The sequence below is a fragment of the Sinocyclocheilus grahami genome, unplaced genomic scaffold (genome assembly GCF_001515645.1).
Source record: "Sinocyclocheilus grahami isolate Dianchi unplaced genomic scaffold, SAMN03320097.WGS_v1.1 scaffold435.1, whole genome shotgun sequence".
Taxonomy (NCBI): Eukaryota; Metazoa; Chordata; class Actinopteri; order Cypriniformes; family Cyprinidae; genus Sinocyclocheilus; species Sinocyclocheilus grahami.
The window spans coordinates 643,259-662,194 of record NW_015505614.1 but is presented as its reverse complement, the minus strand read 5'-3'; the positions used below and the strand labels follow the sequence as shown (position 1 = coordinate 662,194).

Below are 18,936 nucleotides of genomic sequence, written 5' to 3'. Positions count from 1 at the left end.
CGAGAATAACCAATCAGATACGCACTTTAGTGTCTACCCCGCCCCTTCGGCGTTTCCTACAAGCGTCAGCGGTCGTGGTACTAGTTTACCTCAGACAACGAACTACTGAAGGGACCATTCGCGGCAATACCATCATAATATGAACTCAGGAATACTATCAGTAGTGTGACTTTTTTTTTAAATAGAGGTTTGTTTTTAAGTTTTCGTGTAATTGTATTATTGGGCGGTTTCCTGGGTCGTCTTGTTCCTGTCTCTGTTAGCCGGCTAATCTCCAGCGAGCGACAAAATGGCTGATTCTGACAAGTTAAACATCGATTCGATCATCCAGCGCCTTTTGGAGGGTAATAAACGTTATTCTTTCTTATTACAAACTGTTCCGTTTTATCGTGTTACATAGCGATTATGCGTCTGAAAACGTATGATTTTATTTGTTCATTTCGTTATCTGCAATCGAATGTATATGTAGCGATGTAGTATTGGGTTTAAGTACGTGACCCTATCAATCCTATTCGCATGCTTATTACATGAAATCCGAACAAAACTTCAGCGCATGCGCAGTGCGTCAGTCGTCTCGTTCGGAAACGGAGAACGCAACTAGGAAACAGTATCACAGGTGTTATACCAAATTTTGACCCCCTGTTTTCATAGGGGTGGCCAAGGAGGGGCCAGCAACCAGTCTGGGGTGGCACAGAAATTCATTATTTCATTATTTCAATATAAAAAGGTGTTTGACTATAATGTACTGGACTGTTTTAGGGCCTAAAAACAACTGAGTACAATTAATTTCTACTTAACTGTAATTGAGATATTTGTGAATTAGATCAAGTAATACTGAGTGAATATGACCTTTTTTTTTTATTATTCCTCACCTCCAGGTACTTTAATAAAGGGGCTCACTATAGATTTATTGCTCATTCAGTTTCTCAAAACTCCTAAATGCTTGCTCTCCAACATTGCATCCTCATGAATGAGACATGAGATAGTGATAAAAATGTGAAAAAGGTAGGAAGTCAACAGTAGACAAAAATAATAAAATTAGTTATTTTTATGCATTTAAATGGTTTTATTTTCACATATTTTCTAGTATAAGTGCACTGTGCTCACATTTATTTTTGCATTAAATTACAAATAAAAAATACATATCCGATTGTGATCTCGATTCGATCTCGAATTGCAGAATATATTTTAGTACATGCATTTGAGAGACATTCTTGTGTGCTGCGTATACATGCAGTTTGCAGCTTTAATCGCCTTTTTTGGTAATTTCATGACGCTGACGACAGAACTATGTATGCCCGTAGTTTCTTGTGCAGGTTATTTATGATGAAGTGATATAGAGCATGTGCCACATATTTGCATACTGTTGAAGCATGTGCGCCGTGAGCACAGTAAAACGGCTGATTAGACAGGAAAGTGTGTTTTACTGACATAGTCTAACAACATCTCATCAGACAGTTGTTCTACTGCAGCTCATTTGGCTGCTGTAGCTTGACGCTGAGGTGAAGCTGAATTGCGTGTCTGAAAATTCTCCTGTTTGATGTGGTCATAAAGAGATACGGCGGTTCCACATCTTAATAAATGCATTTCTTGTCAAGAAAAAAAGGGACAAAAACTGCAGTTTTGAGTGGGGTGGCCAAGCTTTCGTCAGTGGGGGCCACGGCCACCCCTGGCTCCGCCCCTGCGCCCTGAATTGTGACCCTTTTAAGGCTTATGCTCGATTGACAAGTAGAGAAGGGAAAAATGCCTCTGATATTAACACATCAACAACAGTCATGATGATAGGAAATATAATCAAAGTGTCATTGCCTGAGTTCCACCGTGATGCTTCAATGTCCAACATTGCCCCTACAAGCCTATTAGTTAAAATCAAGGGAAATAAAAAATCTTTAATTTGAGTATATTGTTAATAAGTACATCAAACAAAAATATACCAAAAAGGCTATCATAAGGAAGAGAGCATTAGTCTGTTGTTGCAATTCTTCTGGCTCTTCAGTGGTTGGAGGAGGTAAACATTGAGAGAGGAGTTATTTGTGCAGGCTCGCTGCTGCCCAAGGCATAGTATATGAAATATCTTCGGTGTTATCAGTCAAGTGGAGGGTAACAAAGGGGTAGGCAAAGAGGCTAAGATACAAGGGAAAGTAGGTTATGTACTATGTAGTAAGATGGCACAGTATTACTAAGAAGAGAAAAAAATTATAACCAGATTATGCATAGGTAATTCAGGATTAAATGCAAATCTATGTTAAAGGGGTCATATGATGTTGCTAAAAAGAACATTATTTTGTGTATTTGGTGTAATGAAATGTGTTTATGCAGTTTATGGTTAAAAAAACACATTATTTTCCACATACTGTACATTAATGTTTCTCCTCTATGCCCTGCCTTTCTGAAACGCGTCGATTTTAACAAAGCTCATCGGTCTGAAAAGTGAGGTGTGCTGTGATTGGCCAGCTATCCAGTGCGTTGTGATTGGCTGAATACCTCAACCGTGTGATGGAAATGCTACGCCCCTTACCATTAGGGATGGGTATCGTTAAGGTTTTAACGGTATTACTACTCTTACCGATACTGCTTATCGATTCGGTACTTTAACGGTATTCTTATCAGTACTTTTTGTTTTATATACAAACCCAATTCCAAAAAAGTTGGGACACTGTACAAATTGTGAGAAAAAAAGGAATGGAATAATTTACAAATCTCATAAACTTATATTTTATTCACAATAAATCATTTTAACTTTGTGTCAGTACGTCATAAATAGAAAAAGGCATCAGTTTAATGTCGCACCACATCCAGTGTACACAGCATCACTGATTATAATGGTTTCTACTGTATTTTGCCGCTCGCGTCCGGTGTATACACGGTGTTTAATGTTGTTGGTGAGGAGGAAAGCCTGTGTGTGTCCTATGCCTCAGCGGACAGCATGAAACCCACAAAAAATAAATAACAGAGAGAGAATAATAAGTTTGTGACACGCGAGAGTAAAGAGGTGTGCTCGACTTGAAGAATGATCGGTGTATGACATCAAAGTACGGCGAGAGAAAGCATAAGGAGATGTCCGCGCTCTCTTATAGCTCTCGCAGTACTTTGATGACACACCCATCGGTCTAAGCAGCGCTGCTTCAAGTCGAGCGCAGGCCACAACAGCTCTACACTGTACAAAGCGACCGTTGCAAATCATTTTAACTTTGTGTCAGTACGTCATAAATAGAAAAAGGCATCAGTTTAATGTCGCACCACATCCAGTGTACACAGCATCACTGATTATAATGGTTTCTACTGTATTTTGCCGCTCGCGTCCGGTGTATACACGGTGTTTAATGTTGTTGGTGAGGAGGAAAGCCTGTGTGTGTCCTATGCCTCAGCGGACAGCATGAAACCCACAAAAAATAAATAACAGAGAGAGAATAATAAGTTATTCTCTCTATGCTATTTTTCAATGTTTCAAGTGATGCAGGTGTTTTTTTCCCTGTAGGTTTTTTTTTATTAAAAAAAGTATACATTTTTCATAATGTTTAGTGAGATTATTTGGTAGTCTGAGGTGGGATGGGGATTCGGGAAAGGGGGGCAGATTTTTTTTATAGGTTTAAAGGGGGGCGCGACCAAAAAAGTTTGAGAACCACTGGTCTAAAGTTAACAGACAGTGTTTAAAAAGTGCAGTGTACATGTTTATTACAGTGACTTTGAATTACCTAAAGTAGTGTGGTAAAGCAACAGATTTGTTTTTATATTTCTGCAATCTACTTTAGTTTGTGTGATTTGTTACTGACTTTCATATTAATGTTTACACCAGGCTTATTTAAACATAATTATTACATGGTTACAAGGTTGGACGTTCAACAAATCAGTCAATGTACTGTGATTGATATGAATGACATTTTTATTTAACAACTACAATTTATGCATCACCTAATTTCATCGTAACATATAGGCCTGGCCTACAGAAAATAACATTTATGTTTAATCTTATCTAATAGTGTGTTGGGCATACTATACAATAGGGCTGGACGATATGGCCAAAATGTATATCACGATATATTTCTTAATTCCGGTCGATACAATATAATTCCGATATCGATATGAACACTATTAAAAAAGCCTCATAAGAACGGCCACAACAGCAACGCATATACGCACGCATTAGTGTTAATTTTGTCAGCTATTTTCATTTTAGTCTTAGTCCTGGGCTAAAATGTCCTTGTTAGTTTTTATCATATTTAGTCAACCTTATTCTATTTAGTTTTAGTCAAGTCATGAATTTTTAAAATACTGCAATACCACTTCCGTATGTTGCTTAAACAACGTTCGGAACGCGACACTGTTTGAAAGGGGTCCCTTTTTAATGTTGCACTGTGGTGAGGGCACAGCTGTATGTGTTACTAAGCGTGAAAGTTCAGAAACTGAAGCTGTAGAACTAACAGAACGTGATGACACAGAAGAACTCATCCACAATATCCACACTGACTGCCACAAATATCCACCGCCCCCTGCCATCAGCTCCCGCGTCTCACACACACACGAGCGCGACTTTAGCACTAGATTTAGAAACTTTCAGACCCTTTTAGCTGTTTTTTCCCCCCATAGAATATTCATACTGACAAACCTAGCGACTTTTTTGGATAAACCTCAGCTATGGTTCAGTTGGAAGATTTCGCCAATGCTGTCCCGCAAAATGCGAGGTCTGACTCTCCTGGAGAAGTGTCACCTCTCTCGGCGTCCGTTCTGTGCAGTGAGCGGCAGACTCGTCAATAAACGAGTGCAAAACAGCGTTTCCTTTTTGTTTTTTTTTTTGTTTTTTTTAGATTGTTACTCGGCAATCTAAATGAAATTTGTGCGCTGCGTGAGACAAAAAAGTAATGTAGCCAAAACAACCGCATAGCCTCTCTAGGTTAGTGTAGATTAGTGTTGTCAAAAGACCCGGTACTTCGGTACCAAGTCGGTACTAAAAAAAAATGAAACCGTTACAGTACCAGGTTTTTTTAAGTACCGGTGGTACCGAGTACTCGGTCAACCCGGTTCTTGATGCGCTATCCGAAAGGTGCGCAGATGAGCACTGCACGTGTCAAAGTCGAAGTCCGGTGCGGGTGTTTTTATATCACTGCATTTCGAAACGACTGTCTTCAGAAAATTACGGATGTCATTTTCACTTCATCTTGCCTGTAATGCATGAGCAGCATTTGTGAGCTGAGCACTGCTTTGTGTACAGCCTTACCGGGGAAACCTGATCTCTCGTGCTCTACAAGCGCCTCCTGCTGGCAGAGAATGAATTTGCATATATATGCCACCACAAATAGAGTGCACATTCTGGGGGAAACACTGCATATTATTCAATATTTTAATTTGAATGTAGGTTATTAGAGTAGTTCATTGTTAGCATAAGCGCGTCTAACGCTAATATAATGATCATTAGAATGAAGATTCTTTATTAACGATTTAATGCTCCTATAACTCCTACACACCAGAGGCTTTTAAATGAATTGTGAATCTAAAATATGCGTGTTAGATAATGTACAAATGGTTAACATTGTGTCGTATCAGTCAGAAGTTCTGGGCTTTTTTTTAGCTAACTTAGTTGCTATTCTTGGCTGAATAGCTCTAGGTTTTCAAAAGCCCTTTAAAATTAAATGTACACATTTTGGATTAAATGAAAGTAGTAAAAAATTTTAATTAGCATGGTTTTGTGTTTTGCTTTGCTACCGAAATTGGTACAGAGAACCGTGGATTTTCACTGGTATTGGTACCGAATACTGAAATTTTGGTACCGTGACAACACTAGTGTGGATGCATGTTGATTTTATCAGACGATGCCGCGATTATAAATGAGAGTGACTCCTGGTTAACATGTATTAAAAGGGGTCGTGTTCAGTCACTATTTAGTGTGGTACTTTTTGATAGTATTCACTCATCATAACAGTAAAATAGGGCATTCTAAGTCAATATACTGCAGTATTTCCTCTCTCAATCAGTAGAAAACATGGTTAACACCCGGTCATGCATGAAAAAAATAAAATACACTGTCATATACAGTGAAATGGGTCTAATTTTGAAAAATACCGTGATATACATTTTTGGTCATACCGCCCAGAACTACGAAAGAGGAATTAATTCTGTGTATGCGTATTGTCTGAAACGCGACTCTCTGTTCGCTCTTTGAATGAGTGCGCGCAGAAACCAGCGCGCTAGCTCCGAATGTGCACGAATGTTTTAAAACGCTTGAATGTTTAAATCGGCAAGACTTAGAAACAAGTGCAAACGATCAACTACGATCCGTTTCACCCCTACAAGCGAGTGAACAACATAAATCAAGTTAGGAATTTTATATCACTATTCAAGATAGCCCGTCGGGCAGGATGGTCATACATTTTGGTATCCCGACTGGAAAACACAATAGCCCTGGGACGTCGGGCTTGCGATTTTGTGAGCCCTGATTTACGTAGTCACGTAGTGTGAACACCACAACGACTTAAAGACTGGCAATCAAGTCATTTAGTCTGAACAGCACAGCGATCTGCTGACATTTAAAGTCGTGTAGTGTGAACTTGGCTTAAGCGACTAATAAAATTTTAGTCGACTATTAGGGTGCAGCCCTAAAAAAAAATACCATGGCTGTTTATTTAATCTAAAATATTGCATTAGATTACTATAGACCTAGTGTTACACCACATTTAATATTTTATTTTATTATTACATCCGTCTTATAAGCGGATGAGATGGCCTTGTTGTCTGTTTTTTGTCATGCAACAGCAGACCTCACAACACAGTTCTTTAAACACATACCGATACATACACAAATATGTATGTGTATTCATAATGCTTTTATGAATGCTTTTTTTTTCTGTCTCAATTTTCAGTGAAGGGCTCCAGACCTGGTAAAAACGTTCAGTTAACTGAACAGGAGATTCGTGGGTTGTGTCTGAAATCTCGGGAAATCTTCCTTAGTCAGCCGATACTGCTGGAACTGGAGGCCCCTCTCAAGATTTGTGGTAAAGTTCTGATAACCATTATGCTCCGTTTTTATTTTAAATAGTTCTGACAAAGCTAGTTAAAAAAGTAATAAAAATAAATTAACTCTGTTTCTTTCTGCAGGTGATGTTCATGGTCAGTACTATGACCTGCTCAGGCTTTTTGAGTATGGAGGATATCCTCCAGAGAGTAACTACCTGTTTCTGGGAGACTATGTAGACAGAGGCAAGCAGTCACTGGAGACCATCTGCCTGCTGCTTGCCTACAAGGTCAAATATCCAGAGAACTTCTTTCTTCTCAGAGGAAACCATGAATGTGCCTCCATCAACAGGATATATGGATTTTATGATGAATGTGAGTATGCTTATATGGGGGTGGATAGTATGACTATTTATTAAGTCTATAAGTTTTGCTTAAGTTAAAACATTTATATCTTATATCTATTCCGTACGTTTACCATGTTAAATGGGGTGAGTATGTGGGAGGAGGGGATACTATCTCATCAGAGCAGAGCAGATTGCGATCTGGTGTTTTCAATGTCTCAGGGCTGCTCAGTTCACAGTAAATGCAGCAAACTCAATCTCTGCATGTGCTGTGAGTGCATGCATTTAGGAATGCAACTTGCAGACAGAATAAATGGAGAATAACCACAAAATTAAGTGATGATTTAGGGTGCGTTCACATTCGGCATGTTTGGATCGATTAAAACAAACTCTTATTTGTATAAGTGTGAATGCTGCCACCTGAACCCTGGTGCACACCAAACAAGCGGACCAAGACTGCTGAAAAGGTGGTCCGCTCTAGTGTGGTTTGATTCAAATATGAATGCAGCACAGACCAAAGACATCTAAACAAACCAAAAACAGGATGTGCAGTCGTAACATTTAACCTTAAAGAGGACAAAATGATCAAGGATACCTGGTTCTACCTGTCATAGTAGTGATCTTGTTCATTAAAGTTCAGTACAGGTGTTAAAACACCTCATCTTGCATCTTCATTTGTGTGCAATGAAGGAATTCCTGCCACTGTTTTGACTCCTTAACACTTTCTAAGCTCTTCGCGAGTTGACGGCTAATAAATACCACAATGTACGCACATTAGGGCTGTCAAAAAAAAAAACATCGAATTTCGAATATTCATCGAATTTAAAATAAAAATCCACATTTTTGCATTCGAATTTTAGGTGTGCGTTAAGGAAGGCAGCCTTATCAGCGGCGCACGAGATGCGATGACGATGTAAGTGTCGTTGCGTTATAATGTTTTTGTTAGTCTATACAGTTGAAGCCACTAGATGCGGCGCTGCTGCGTTGTTCATTAAAATATAGCAGAAAAAGAGAACATCAATGCGGAGAAGATCTTGTTTACATCAAAACCGAAACCAAGCCGTTCACACAGAACGCATATTTCACACCTTTTCTAGACAGACATCTATTACTGTTGCACTCGCGTCTCGCACAAAAGAGACGCATGTTTAGAAAGCCATGTAAAATTAATGCAAGTTTAACTTTTGTAAAAAAAAAAAAATATCAAGACTTCATGGCTGGTTTTCCCCAATCCCACTGCATCTCATGTTTTTAAATGAAAAATGTACTCTGTGTGATTGGCTTTCCGCCCTTTGTATTAAACTATGCATACATACGTGATGCTGTTTTGTTTATAGTTGTTTAAGCAACTTAATTATAATTGGTTTATAAACATTATTTTAAACATTATGCACTTTTTTTCACAGATAGTCATGTGATCTTATGCTTTCAATGATGCGCCCTCTTGTGGCCTCAGGAGAGAAGCCAAAAGCTTTTCTTCACCCTAACTGAAATTATGCATTTTAAATTCGAATATAATTCGAATTTTGGTCATATTTAAGCACAAAATTCGAATTGAGTTTTTCAGCCCTAACGCACATACAATGAGCACATTTAGCCAAACACATAGCATTGTTTTGGATATTCTGGAAGTTCAATTAGAAAATATATATTTTTTTCTATTTCTGTTTTTTTTCTTTATCTTTAGGTTCAGTGTTAAAATTGCCAGTGTGAATGCTAAGCAAACCAGGATTAAATGTGTAATTTGCTATTTTGGTATGAACCAAGCAAACCGAACTATTAAGTGTTTCATTTTGATGTGTGCTCCCAATCGCTGGTTCAAAACATGAGTCGCAAAGGTTTCTAAGCTTCACAAAGCAGCGTTTTGAAAGAGCTCATCACTAGAGATAGCAACATGGCCTTTTTGTGCAGCATTTGTGACATAATCTTCTGCTCTCTGAATGTCACCAGTTTGCAATCTGAACATGCATGTGTTTTTTTTGGGGGGGGGGCAGGTAAAAGGCGGTATAACATCAAGCTTTGGAAGACATTCACAGACTGTTTCAATTGCTTACCAGTTGCTGCTATTGTGGATGAGAAGATTTTTTGTTGTCATGGAGGTAAGTCAAGTTTTCTGGAATGTCTTCACAGACTGTTACAAAATCGTCAAATGCTTGTCTGGAAGGAGTAATTTTGGAGAAATGTAGCATTCTGTTAATGATTATATATGTTAAATGTTCATATTTTTATTAGAATTTACATTGTTGCAGAATTCCTAGAGAGTAGGGGTCTGTACCATGATGGTGGCTGAACAAACTCGGGGTTACAGGATTCGTTTTGAGTTGACAAAATCAACCCAGTCCAATCCAACTTTGTTGATACCATGATGCTGATAATCAACTTTCTCTGTCAACTCAGGCTTGATCCGGAGTTAATGGAGCATGTGCACATGAAAGTGTGACATCATTAATGAACAGCCAATCACATGCCTTGAAACTGTGATTCACTTCTCGTGAGAGAGTCTTGAGTCTTGTGAGCGATTCACTACCAACGATTGAACAATATGAAGAATTTAAACACATTTACACAGCATGATGAAACGATCTATCCTTGAAAGAGGAAAACGTAAAGAAAACATCTTGCCATATAAGTGCAAGTAAAAGTTGTAAAGGTAGTCATGTTTAAAGCTATTGATTCTAAAACGTATTTATATTGCATATTATCTGTATGTATATATTAATTTAAAATAAAATTGGGAGAGTGGCTTGATTGCATCAGAGATGTGTCACTTAGCTAGAAGCTGATTAGTCAAATTTCGGTTCGAGATCTCTAAACCAGAACATAACCTGCCCCAGAGCAGGTTAGCTGTGGAGCGTAAGTTACTATGGCGATGAACACCACTAAAAGCCAAGCCACTTTCATGATGCCTAAAACCCAGAGTTGGCGCAAACCAAACTGAAGCTTACCTGGCTAGCGAGCTAAACCGGCTTCATGGTACAGGCACCTGGTCTGAAAGGTGGGTAAAGTTGAGTCATCATAACAAAAATGTGAAATATTGTATTTGACAAATAGAACCTAACCGGAGCATACTGTTAAGGTCTGCAGTGTTGTAAAGCGCACACTATCTTATTTTCCTGTAAAATGTGCATTTATCCCATGGGCAGGTTTGTGAAATAGAGTCAGGGAATGGTGGACATGAGGTTCTTGATGTCCTTACAAGTGTGGATGAATTCAAAAGATTCTTTCTAAACTGCAGTTGAATGATCCTTTACCCAGGTCTTTCTCCAGACCTGCAATCTATGGAACAGATCCGCCGTGTGATGAGGCCCACAGACGTCCCTGACCAGGGTCTGCTGTGTGATCTGCTCTGGGCTGACCCAGATAAAGATGTCATGGGCTGGGGAGAGAATGACCGTGGTGTCTCTTTCACCTTTGGGTCTGATGTTGTGGCCAAGTTCCTCCACAAACATGACATGGACCTCATATGTAGGGCCCACCAGGTAAGTAATGTAGTTTATTGAATGTAGTGTCATCGCATTGCATATATGTATCTTTGTAGACAAAAGCACCATATCTGGATTGAAGAGCAGGTTTTTTTTACATTTTTAGTTAAGATTAATTTGTTTGGTTTTGCCTAATAAGCTGTGATCGATGTGAGAAACCAGAAATATCATGGTTATTTCATAACATTTTCATTCTTTTCGTTGATTGAGAAAGATGCATTCTTGTTTTCATGCATCTTTATTTTAAACAGTGATGGGAGAAAAGATTTTTAAAAGAACTTTGAAGTTTCTAAGCACTCGGAACGCCACACGCTGGTGAAGATTGCTGATTAGAAGAGTGTAAATGCAGTGAAAACTCAGCCCAGACATGCATTAAAAATTCCTTTTACAAACCAGTTACATCCTCAGATGCTGACATGGCATTAAAGACTGATTTCATTTTGATGTGTGCTCCCAATCGCTGGTTCAAAACATGAGTCGCAAAGGTTTCTAAGCTTCACAAAGCAGCGTTTTGAAAGAGCTCATCACTAGGGATAGCAACATGGCCTTTTTGTGCAACATTTGTGACATAATCTTCTGCTCTCTGAACAGGTGGTAGAGGATGGCTATGAGTTCTTCGCTAAGAGGCAGTTAGTCACACTTTTCTCAGCTCCCAACTACTGTGGAGAATTTGACAACGCAGGTGCTATGATGAGTGTTGATGAGACCCTGATGTGCTCATTTCAGGTTTGTATGTGCTCTTTTAGTAGCTACTAGGGATGCCAGTAGCTCACCTTTGGGCAAAATTCACAGTTTGGAAAGCAAAAAGTTTCCTACAGAAAATCAATTAAATTTAACTAGATACTGAATGCCATTTTGCACTGTAAATGTGAGGTTAGTGTATAAAGAGCATGCCGAATGACAAGATTGGGTTGAATATTTGCAATCTCGATTTATTTACATAGGTAACAAAATATTAAATCTAAATATTCAGTGGATTTCTTAAGCCTTGCCCCATTATACATTTGTACCTGATGAATGGTTTTTAAGGCTCTCTGTTTCTGTTAGATTCTGAAACCAGCGGAGAAGAAGATGCTGTCATATGGTGGTGCAGGAGGATTTGGGACTGGTAGACCTGTAACTCCTCCACGAAACGCAGCCAAGGGCGGCAAAGCAAAGAAATAACATCAACTACTGCAACGCGCCTATACATCCTCTCCATCGTTCTACCTCTCCTTTTCCTTCTCCTCTTCAACTCCAAACACCAAATCAGTACAGGGCTTTTTTTAGCTGTCTCCAAGATGAGACTGCTGGGAATCTGAGCGGCCATGTGTGTGCTTGACTGAAATGCCCTTGTGGAGTGTGTTGGTTTTTGTATGTGAAACAAAGCGTGTATTTGTGGAAAATGTTGTGCGAGTTTGTGAGGGATTTTTGTATTTTTTCTTTTCTCTCTCTCTCTCTCTCTCTTTGGTAACTGCGCACCTTTTACTGCGTTTTTAGATGTTCTGGTTGATTTCCTTCTAATATATCTTCATGTCTTCAGCCGTAACATGATAATCCTTTTTAGGCCATTTATTGGACCTATGTGATGCCCTTCTCTTCAGACCAAGCCTCAGGGTCCAGCTTTTGATCCCCGCTGTGGGGACGGACTTTTCCATTCCCTTTTCAGCTCTAAAGCAATCTGAAAGGAGGTGATTGTGCTCTTGAACATGTGCAAATCACTGCCAGTCTCTTTAATGTGAAACTTCGTCCAAGTGCGTGTCTGTTTACAGTAGTGATTGACGGCATCCTGCACATTTTGTCATATCTAATTTGGCGCATCCTTTGCTTCTTCAAACTGCACACTCAGGTAGTATTTACCCTGGCCTGTGGAAATTTGGTGGTTCGGTTTATTTTTCGCTAGCCTTTTTTTTTTTTTTTTTTCATGTATGGTGTGCAAAGAATACCAAGTGTGAATGTCTGCAAAGTGGGTGCCATCGCTGTTTCAGTTTGCACAGAAAAGCACTGTTTTTTTCACTGTTTTTTTTGGAGTGATTGTGGCTATGTGCCACTTTGTAAACTGCAAAGCTCACCTTTTTCTGTTAAAATTACTTCTTTCTTTTTTTTCGTTTTCTTTTTTTTAAAAGTAGTCATGAATTTAGCCAATAAAGTGAGAATCTGGTGCAAATTTATCTTGTTTTTTTCTATCTATAAATATCTATAAATTCTGATTGGCTATCTTACTCATCAATTAAGCTAGAAAGTTAATTACCAGGGCAGAGCTACAGTTGCAATCAAAATGTCATGAAAACAATTCAGCAAAGGCATCTGTAAACTATTATAGAAAGTTTATTTATACACATTTGAATAATTTTGATAATGTAAAGTTGATGAGGATAATATCTAATTGGTTAAAAAATATTCATTTACAAATTTATTCAACCCACAAAAGTAAAATTTTGTTGCAGAATCTTATTCTTTATAACATCCAATAAACACTGCCTGTAAGTGCTTAGAAGCTTCTGTCACCTCTCTACTGCAATCTTGGCCCATTCCTTGCTTAAACTGATGATCGTTGGCTTTCACATTGCCACTGCTTACTTTAAAGTCCACCAAATATGTTTTATGAGATTTAAATATTTAGACTGACCAGAACACTGCTCAAAAAAAGATAAGTGGACACTTAAATCACACATTGGATCTTGATTAACGAAATATTCAAGATGAAAATCTTTACTTGCATTCAATATTTAATTAAGTGAGAATCAAATGTGACCATGGTCAATGGAATCCAAAATCATCAACCTGAAAATCAAAAGAAATAGAATTACGGGCTGATTGATCATGCATGAAATTAATCGAAGCAACTCGATATAAGTCATACTGTCAATGTCTAAGCATGCTCTTGAAGAGATGGCAGGTGGTGTTCTGGGGGATCTCCTGCCAGACCTAGATCAGGGCATAAGTGAGCTCCTGGACAGTCTGTGGTGCTGTTTGGTGGCTTTGGATGCTCCCAATACATCAGCATCAATGTCTTCCTCATCCAGAGTGTGCCTATACACACTGGCCACATGAGGCTGGGCATTGTCATGCAGGAGGAACCCAGGGCCCACAGGGCCAGCGTAATGTCTGAATGGCACTGAAGTTTTAATTCCAGTACCTAACAACTGTAAGAGTATTGTTGGCTAGCACCCTTCAAGTATATTCCTCCCTAGACCATCAGTGACCCACTGCCAAACCGGTCATGCTGGATAATGTTGCTGGCAGCTTCTCCACAGCATCTCCATACTCTTACTCTGTCACATGTTCTGTGAACCTGCTCTCCTCCGTGAAGACAAAGGGGCACCAATTGGTGTTTCTCCTTGCACAAAGGAGCAGATACTGGTCCAGCTCAGGGGCGTAGATTACGCGGGGCACTTTTTCGGGCAAGTGTGTTCACATATGTATTCAAGAGCCGATGTGAATGAATATAGATTTAAATTCAAAGAGACATTATAGTCTGTGCATGATCTGATGTTTTATTCGGACCCAGAATAAGGCGAGATGAACATCATGCAGCGCTAAACACTCCGTGCAGTGTATGTTTCATTCATACTCGAAGCCGGAGGGCCTCGCGCAGAAAGTCTTACGAGGAAATTCCTAATATGGTCAAAAGCATCCAGCTATCACTGTATGAAAACAGTTGTTTTCACAGAAAACAGAAACGTTTGGAAACATGAAGACATTAAACATACGATTGCGACAATATATGGTTTATTTGTGTTTGTCAAGTCATCTCCAGGTAATAAAGTATATGAACAATGCAGTGCTAACTGACATAGCATTTATTACAGTATAGAAACTATTCTGCCTTATGTGATAAAGTGTTTGTAATATATAAACAAATCATTATTATTGGTTATTGTCCAGCAGTTATCTGATTTCTAAGTCAATTAAAAGCTAGAAATTTGAGAGAATTTAAAGTTGCCTATGCACTGCCAGTCCAAAGTTTTTGAACAGTAAGATTTTTCATGTTTTTTAAAGCAGTCTCTTCTGTTCGCCAAACCTGCATTTATTTGATCCAGAGTACAGCAAAACAGTAAAATTTTGAAATATTTTTACTAGGCTATTTCAAATAACTTTTTCAGGTTTCTTTGATGAATAGAAAGTTCAGAAGAACAGCATTTATCTGAAATTGAAATCTTTTGTAACATTATAAATGTCTTTATCATCACTTTTGATCAATTTAAATCATCCTTGCTAAATAAAAGTGTTAATTTCTATCATTTCTTCTCCAAAAAAATAAAAATTATATTGACTCTTAAGCTTTTGAATGGTATAGTGTAATGTTACAAAAGCTTTTTATTTCACATAAATGCTGATCTTTGGATCCTTCTATTTATCAAAGAATCCTATTTCAACTGTTTTAAATATTGATGATAATAACAATCATTTTAAAATATATTCAAATAGAAAGCAGTTATTTTAAATAGTAAAAATATTTCACAACATTACTGCTTATGCTGTACTTTGAATCAAATAACTGCAGGCTTGGTGAGCAGAAGAGACTTCTTTATAAAACATTAAAAATCTTACTGTTCAAAAACTGTTGACTGGTAGGTTATATAGATTACAGAAATGTTATATTGTAATGCTATATACAGGAAAGTATTCAGACCCCCTTAAATTTTTCACTCTTTGTTATATTGCAGCCATTTGCTAAAATAATTTAAGTTAATTTTTTTTCCTCATTAATGTACACACAGCACCAGCTGCTGGATTGTTGCCCTTTCCAGCTCTCCTTGCGGAACAACTGTCACCTGGTATCTTCCACGAGCATGCACTCTTGACAGGTCTGTGGCTATGCAGTGATTGACTGATCTGATAGGAACTGCTATACTCTGCCATACAGAAATTTATATTATATATATAATTTAAAGTTTTTTCCAATGTTAGTCAGTGGAAGTAGATAAGTAGTCAAAATAGCATTGAAGACATCGTCAATGTCTATTATGGCAAATCAAAATAAAATTGTGGATATCTTCAATATATTAGTCAAAATAAGCTTGTAGATAACTTAATTACAAATTGCAGAATATATATATATATCTGCATTTCGTCAAAACTAAATTATGACTAGTATAGCCAGATGTACAAAAAGATAAAATGGTTTGCCATACCCCTGTGGGATTCAAATAGGAAGGGCCACATAGTGCAACTCCTTTTGGAGCTGTTACTTTCCTGGCGAGATTATTATTCAAATTAACATAGAAAGTAATAAATATAACCTCGTAAAGGAGAGGCTAACATTTTCAGAATCACAAAGTATTTTTAATGTGGCGCACAGGTGTAATATATATGCAAGTTGCCGTGACACAAAGCTGCGGAACCGTAGTGTGTTATAGGGTTGCAACAGCAGGAACCTTCAAGCTGGGACAAGAAGCTGTGGGACCAGGGTAGCTCTGTCGAGTAACCTCTGTGGTGCCTGTGACTCTGACCTCACTGACTTCAGCAGGTTGTAGATCAGCAGCATTGGGAATCTTTAGGGCAGCATTCACAATGATTTCTGGAGTGGCCCTGACAGGATCTTTGGGACTGGTTGCTTGTGACAGGAACCTTTGGAGTGGAAGTGTGAAGGACCACTGAAACTTTCAAGTCAAGAATCTCCCTGTGACCTAAGCAGGTTTTAAAGCAGCAGTGACAGGAAGCTTTATGGCAACTTTATGATCATATAACTTTATGATTTCTGGAGTGGCCCTGACAAGATATCTGGACATAAGGCAGCAGAGAAAGGGAGCTCTGTGGCCATGACTGAAGCCTCTTTTGCATTTGTGACATGGTTCTCTGGGACCCGGACTCCAGTTACAGGGACCTTTGGGATGGTAGTGAGAGGAACTTGTGGGGCAGGTTGACAGGGAGACCTGAGTCACTCTATTATCAAAAAATATGATTGGATGGCGCAGTACCTAACTTAGAACCCCAGTTGCAAGCTTCGTGTGGTACTCTCAAAGTACTCAGGGAGGCAGCACATTACTGTCCCTGGAGGAAAGAGTTTGTCATGTGTCATGTGAAAGTTGGCTTTAGCACTGCATGTTTTTCTCACTTTACTTTGAAATGGCATTTCATTTTATTCAACAAAAATAATATAATTGGCTTTTCTTCTTCTGAGAATGTTTTTAGTGCATTGTTAATATCTCGCTCTGTCACATCTAATTAGGGCATGGTGCAACAGGTCCAAAACTACATGTTTGAAAAATAATACATTCCATTGTAGGTGTTATGGGACAAGTTCATCTCCTCACTGAAGAGGCTGTCATAATGCTACCAAAATCGGTGCATATCCATGCAGGGAGAGGGGTGCTGTAGGACCATGATGTACATGATGATGTACTGGTCGGGATGGTCCTGCCAGTCCAGCAGCTCTATTATGTGGTGAGAGCACATCCTCAGGTTATGCAGAGGTCAGACAGATTCGACCGCAATATCAAAAAGAAGATACTATGTCTATTTTTGAAGCAATTGATAGCAACATTTTGGGAGAAATATTACAGCACTTAAATCATCAACCTGCTGTCTTGACACACCTCCCACATCTTTTTTCAAAAGGGTGCTTAACTGTTTAGAAGCAGATCTCTTAGAAGTTGTGAACGCCTCACTTCTTTCTGGGACTTTTCCAAACTCCCTGAAAACTGCAATTGTTAAGCCCCTTCTGAAAAAGAGCAATCTTGATAACACCATTTTAAGCAATTATAGACCAATATCAAGTCTTCCTTTTATAGGCAAGATTATTGAAAAGGTAGTTTTTAATCAGCTGAACAAATACTTGAACTCAAATGGATACCTGGACAATTTTCAATCTGGTTTCCGACTGTATCACAGCACAGAGACAGCGCTCATTAAGATAATAAATGATATTTGCTTAAAATCTGATTCTGGTAAAATATCAGTGCTGGTACTACTAGATTTCAGTGCTGCGTTTGACACTGTCGATCATAACATACTTCTAGAGAGACTGGAAAACTGGGTCAGGCATTCTGGGATGATACTCAAATGGTTCATGTTATACTTAGAAGGGAGAGGTTTTATGTGAGTATAGGAGAGCATAAGTCTAAGTGGATGTCCATGACATGCGGAGTCCCACAAGGCTCAATTCTTGTACCACTCTTGTTTAGCCTGTATATGCTCCCACTAAGTCACATAATTAGAAAGAACCAAATTGCCTATCACAGCTATGCTGATGATACCCAGCTTTACCTACTAGCCTTATCACCAAATGACTACAGCCCCATTGAGGTTTTCCAGGGATTCCAGCAGGGGTGGTTCTAGGATTTCATACTCAGAGGGGTTTAGCCCTCAGAGACCATTAGATACAAAGATGAAAATTAAGACATAACCCGACATTTTGTAAAATGCAATAAAATCAAGAATATGTGATTTGTTCATTCTCTTTCAATTATGTTTTATTAACAAAGTTCGGGAGGAGCACGTTCAGATAATTAACTTAATGAACACGAGAGGAGCACAATCAGTAATTGTACCACTCTTGTTTAGCCTGTATATGCTCCCACTAAGTCACATAATTAGAAAGAACCAAATTGCCTATCACAGCTATGCTGATGATACCCAGCTTTACCTACTAGCCTTATCACCAAATGACTACAGCCCCATTGAGGTTTTCCAGGGATTCCAGCAGGGGTGGTTCTAGGATTTCATCCTCAGAGGGGTTTAGCCCTCAGAGACCATTAGATACAAAGATGAAAATTAAGACATAACCCGACATTTTGTAAAATGCAATAAAATCAAGAATATGTGATTTGTTCATTCTCTTTCAATTATGTTTTATTAACAAAGTTCGGGAGGAGCACGTTCAGATAATTAACTTAATGAACACGAGAGGAGCACAATCAGTAATCAACCCAATTAACAAGATAAGAGGTGTGTATATATACACAGCAGACTTACCTCTGTTCCTTGACAGTTTTTCCAGTATCCCTCTGCCAGCCCTTCTCTACACTTACAACTATTTCTGTCCTAAACTGCAGGGGGGGGGTACTCTGGGTTCGGGCCAAAATTCCGAGCTGGGAGCCCTCCATTCGGAGAGCAGGCCAAATACGCATAACCTTTCCTCTGTTTATTTTATGTAAGTGTGAACTCATGAATTTTTATTTAATTGACAAAAGTACAAAGAAAAGATTTCCAAAGTTTTCACTAACCAACGTAAATGTATTTTG

At 38.6% G+C, this 18,936-nt stretch overlaps 1 protein-coding gene across 1 annotated transcript; it reads left to right on the top strand.

The window, feature by feature from the left end:
- The first annotated feature begins 30 nt into the window (after positions 1 to 30).
- Positions 31 to 13,241, top strand: ppp1cab (protein phosphatase 1, catalytic subunit, alpha isozyme b). Its single transcript, XM_016233607.1, has 7 exons — positions 31 to 341; positions 6,852 to 6,983; positions 7,087 to 7,317; positions 9,281 to 9,385; positions 10,542 to 10,765; positions 11,360 to 11,494; positions 11,816 to 13,241. Exons 1-7 carry the CDS (start codon positions 287 to 289, stop codon positions 11,930 to 11,932), a joined length of 999 nt encoding a protein of 332 aa, XP_016089093.1. The 5' UTR covers positions 31 to 286; the 3' UTR covers positions 11,933 to 13,241.
- The last annotated feature ends 5,695 nt before the right edge of the window (positions 13,242 to 18,936 follow it).

Bases quoted from the DNA above. Each gene is read 5' to 3' on its own strand.
- ppp1cab (XM_016233607.1), top strand. From the start codon at position 287: ATGGCTGATTCTGACAAGTTAAACATCGATTCGATCATCCAGCGCCTT. The intron at 7,318-9,280 runs GTGAGTATGCTT...GGGGGGGGGCAG, and splicing joins ATATGGATTTTATGATGAAT to GTAAAAGGCGGTATAACATC. The intron at 11,495-11,815 runs GTTTGTATGTGC...TGTTTCTGTTAG, and splicing joins CCCTGATGTGCTCATTTCAG to ATTCTGAAACCAGCGGAGAA.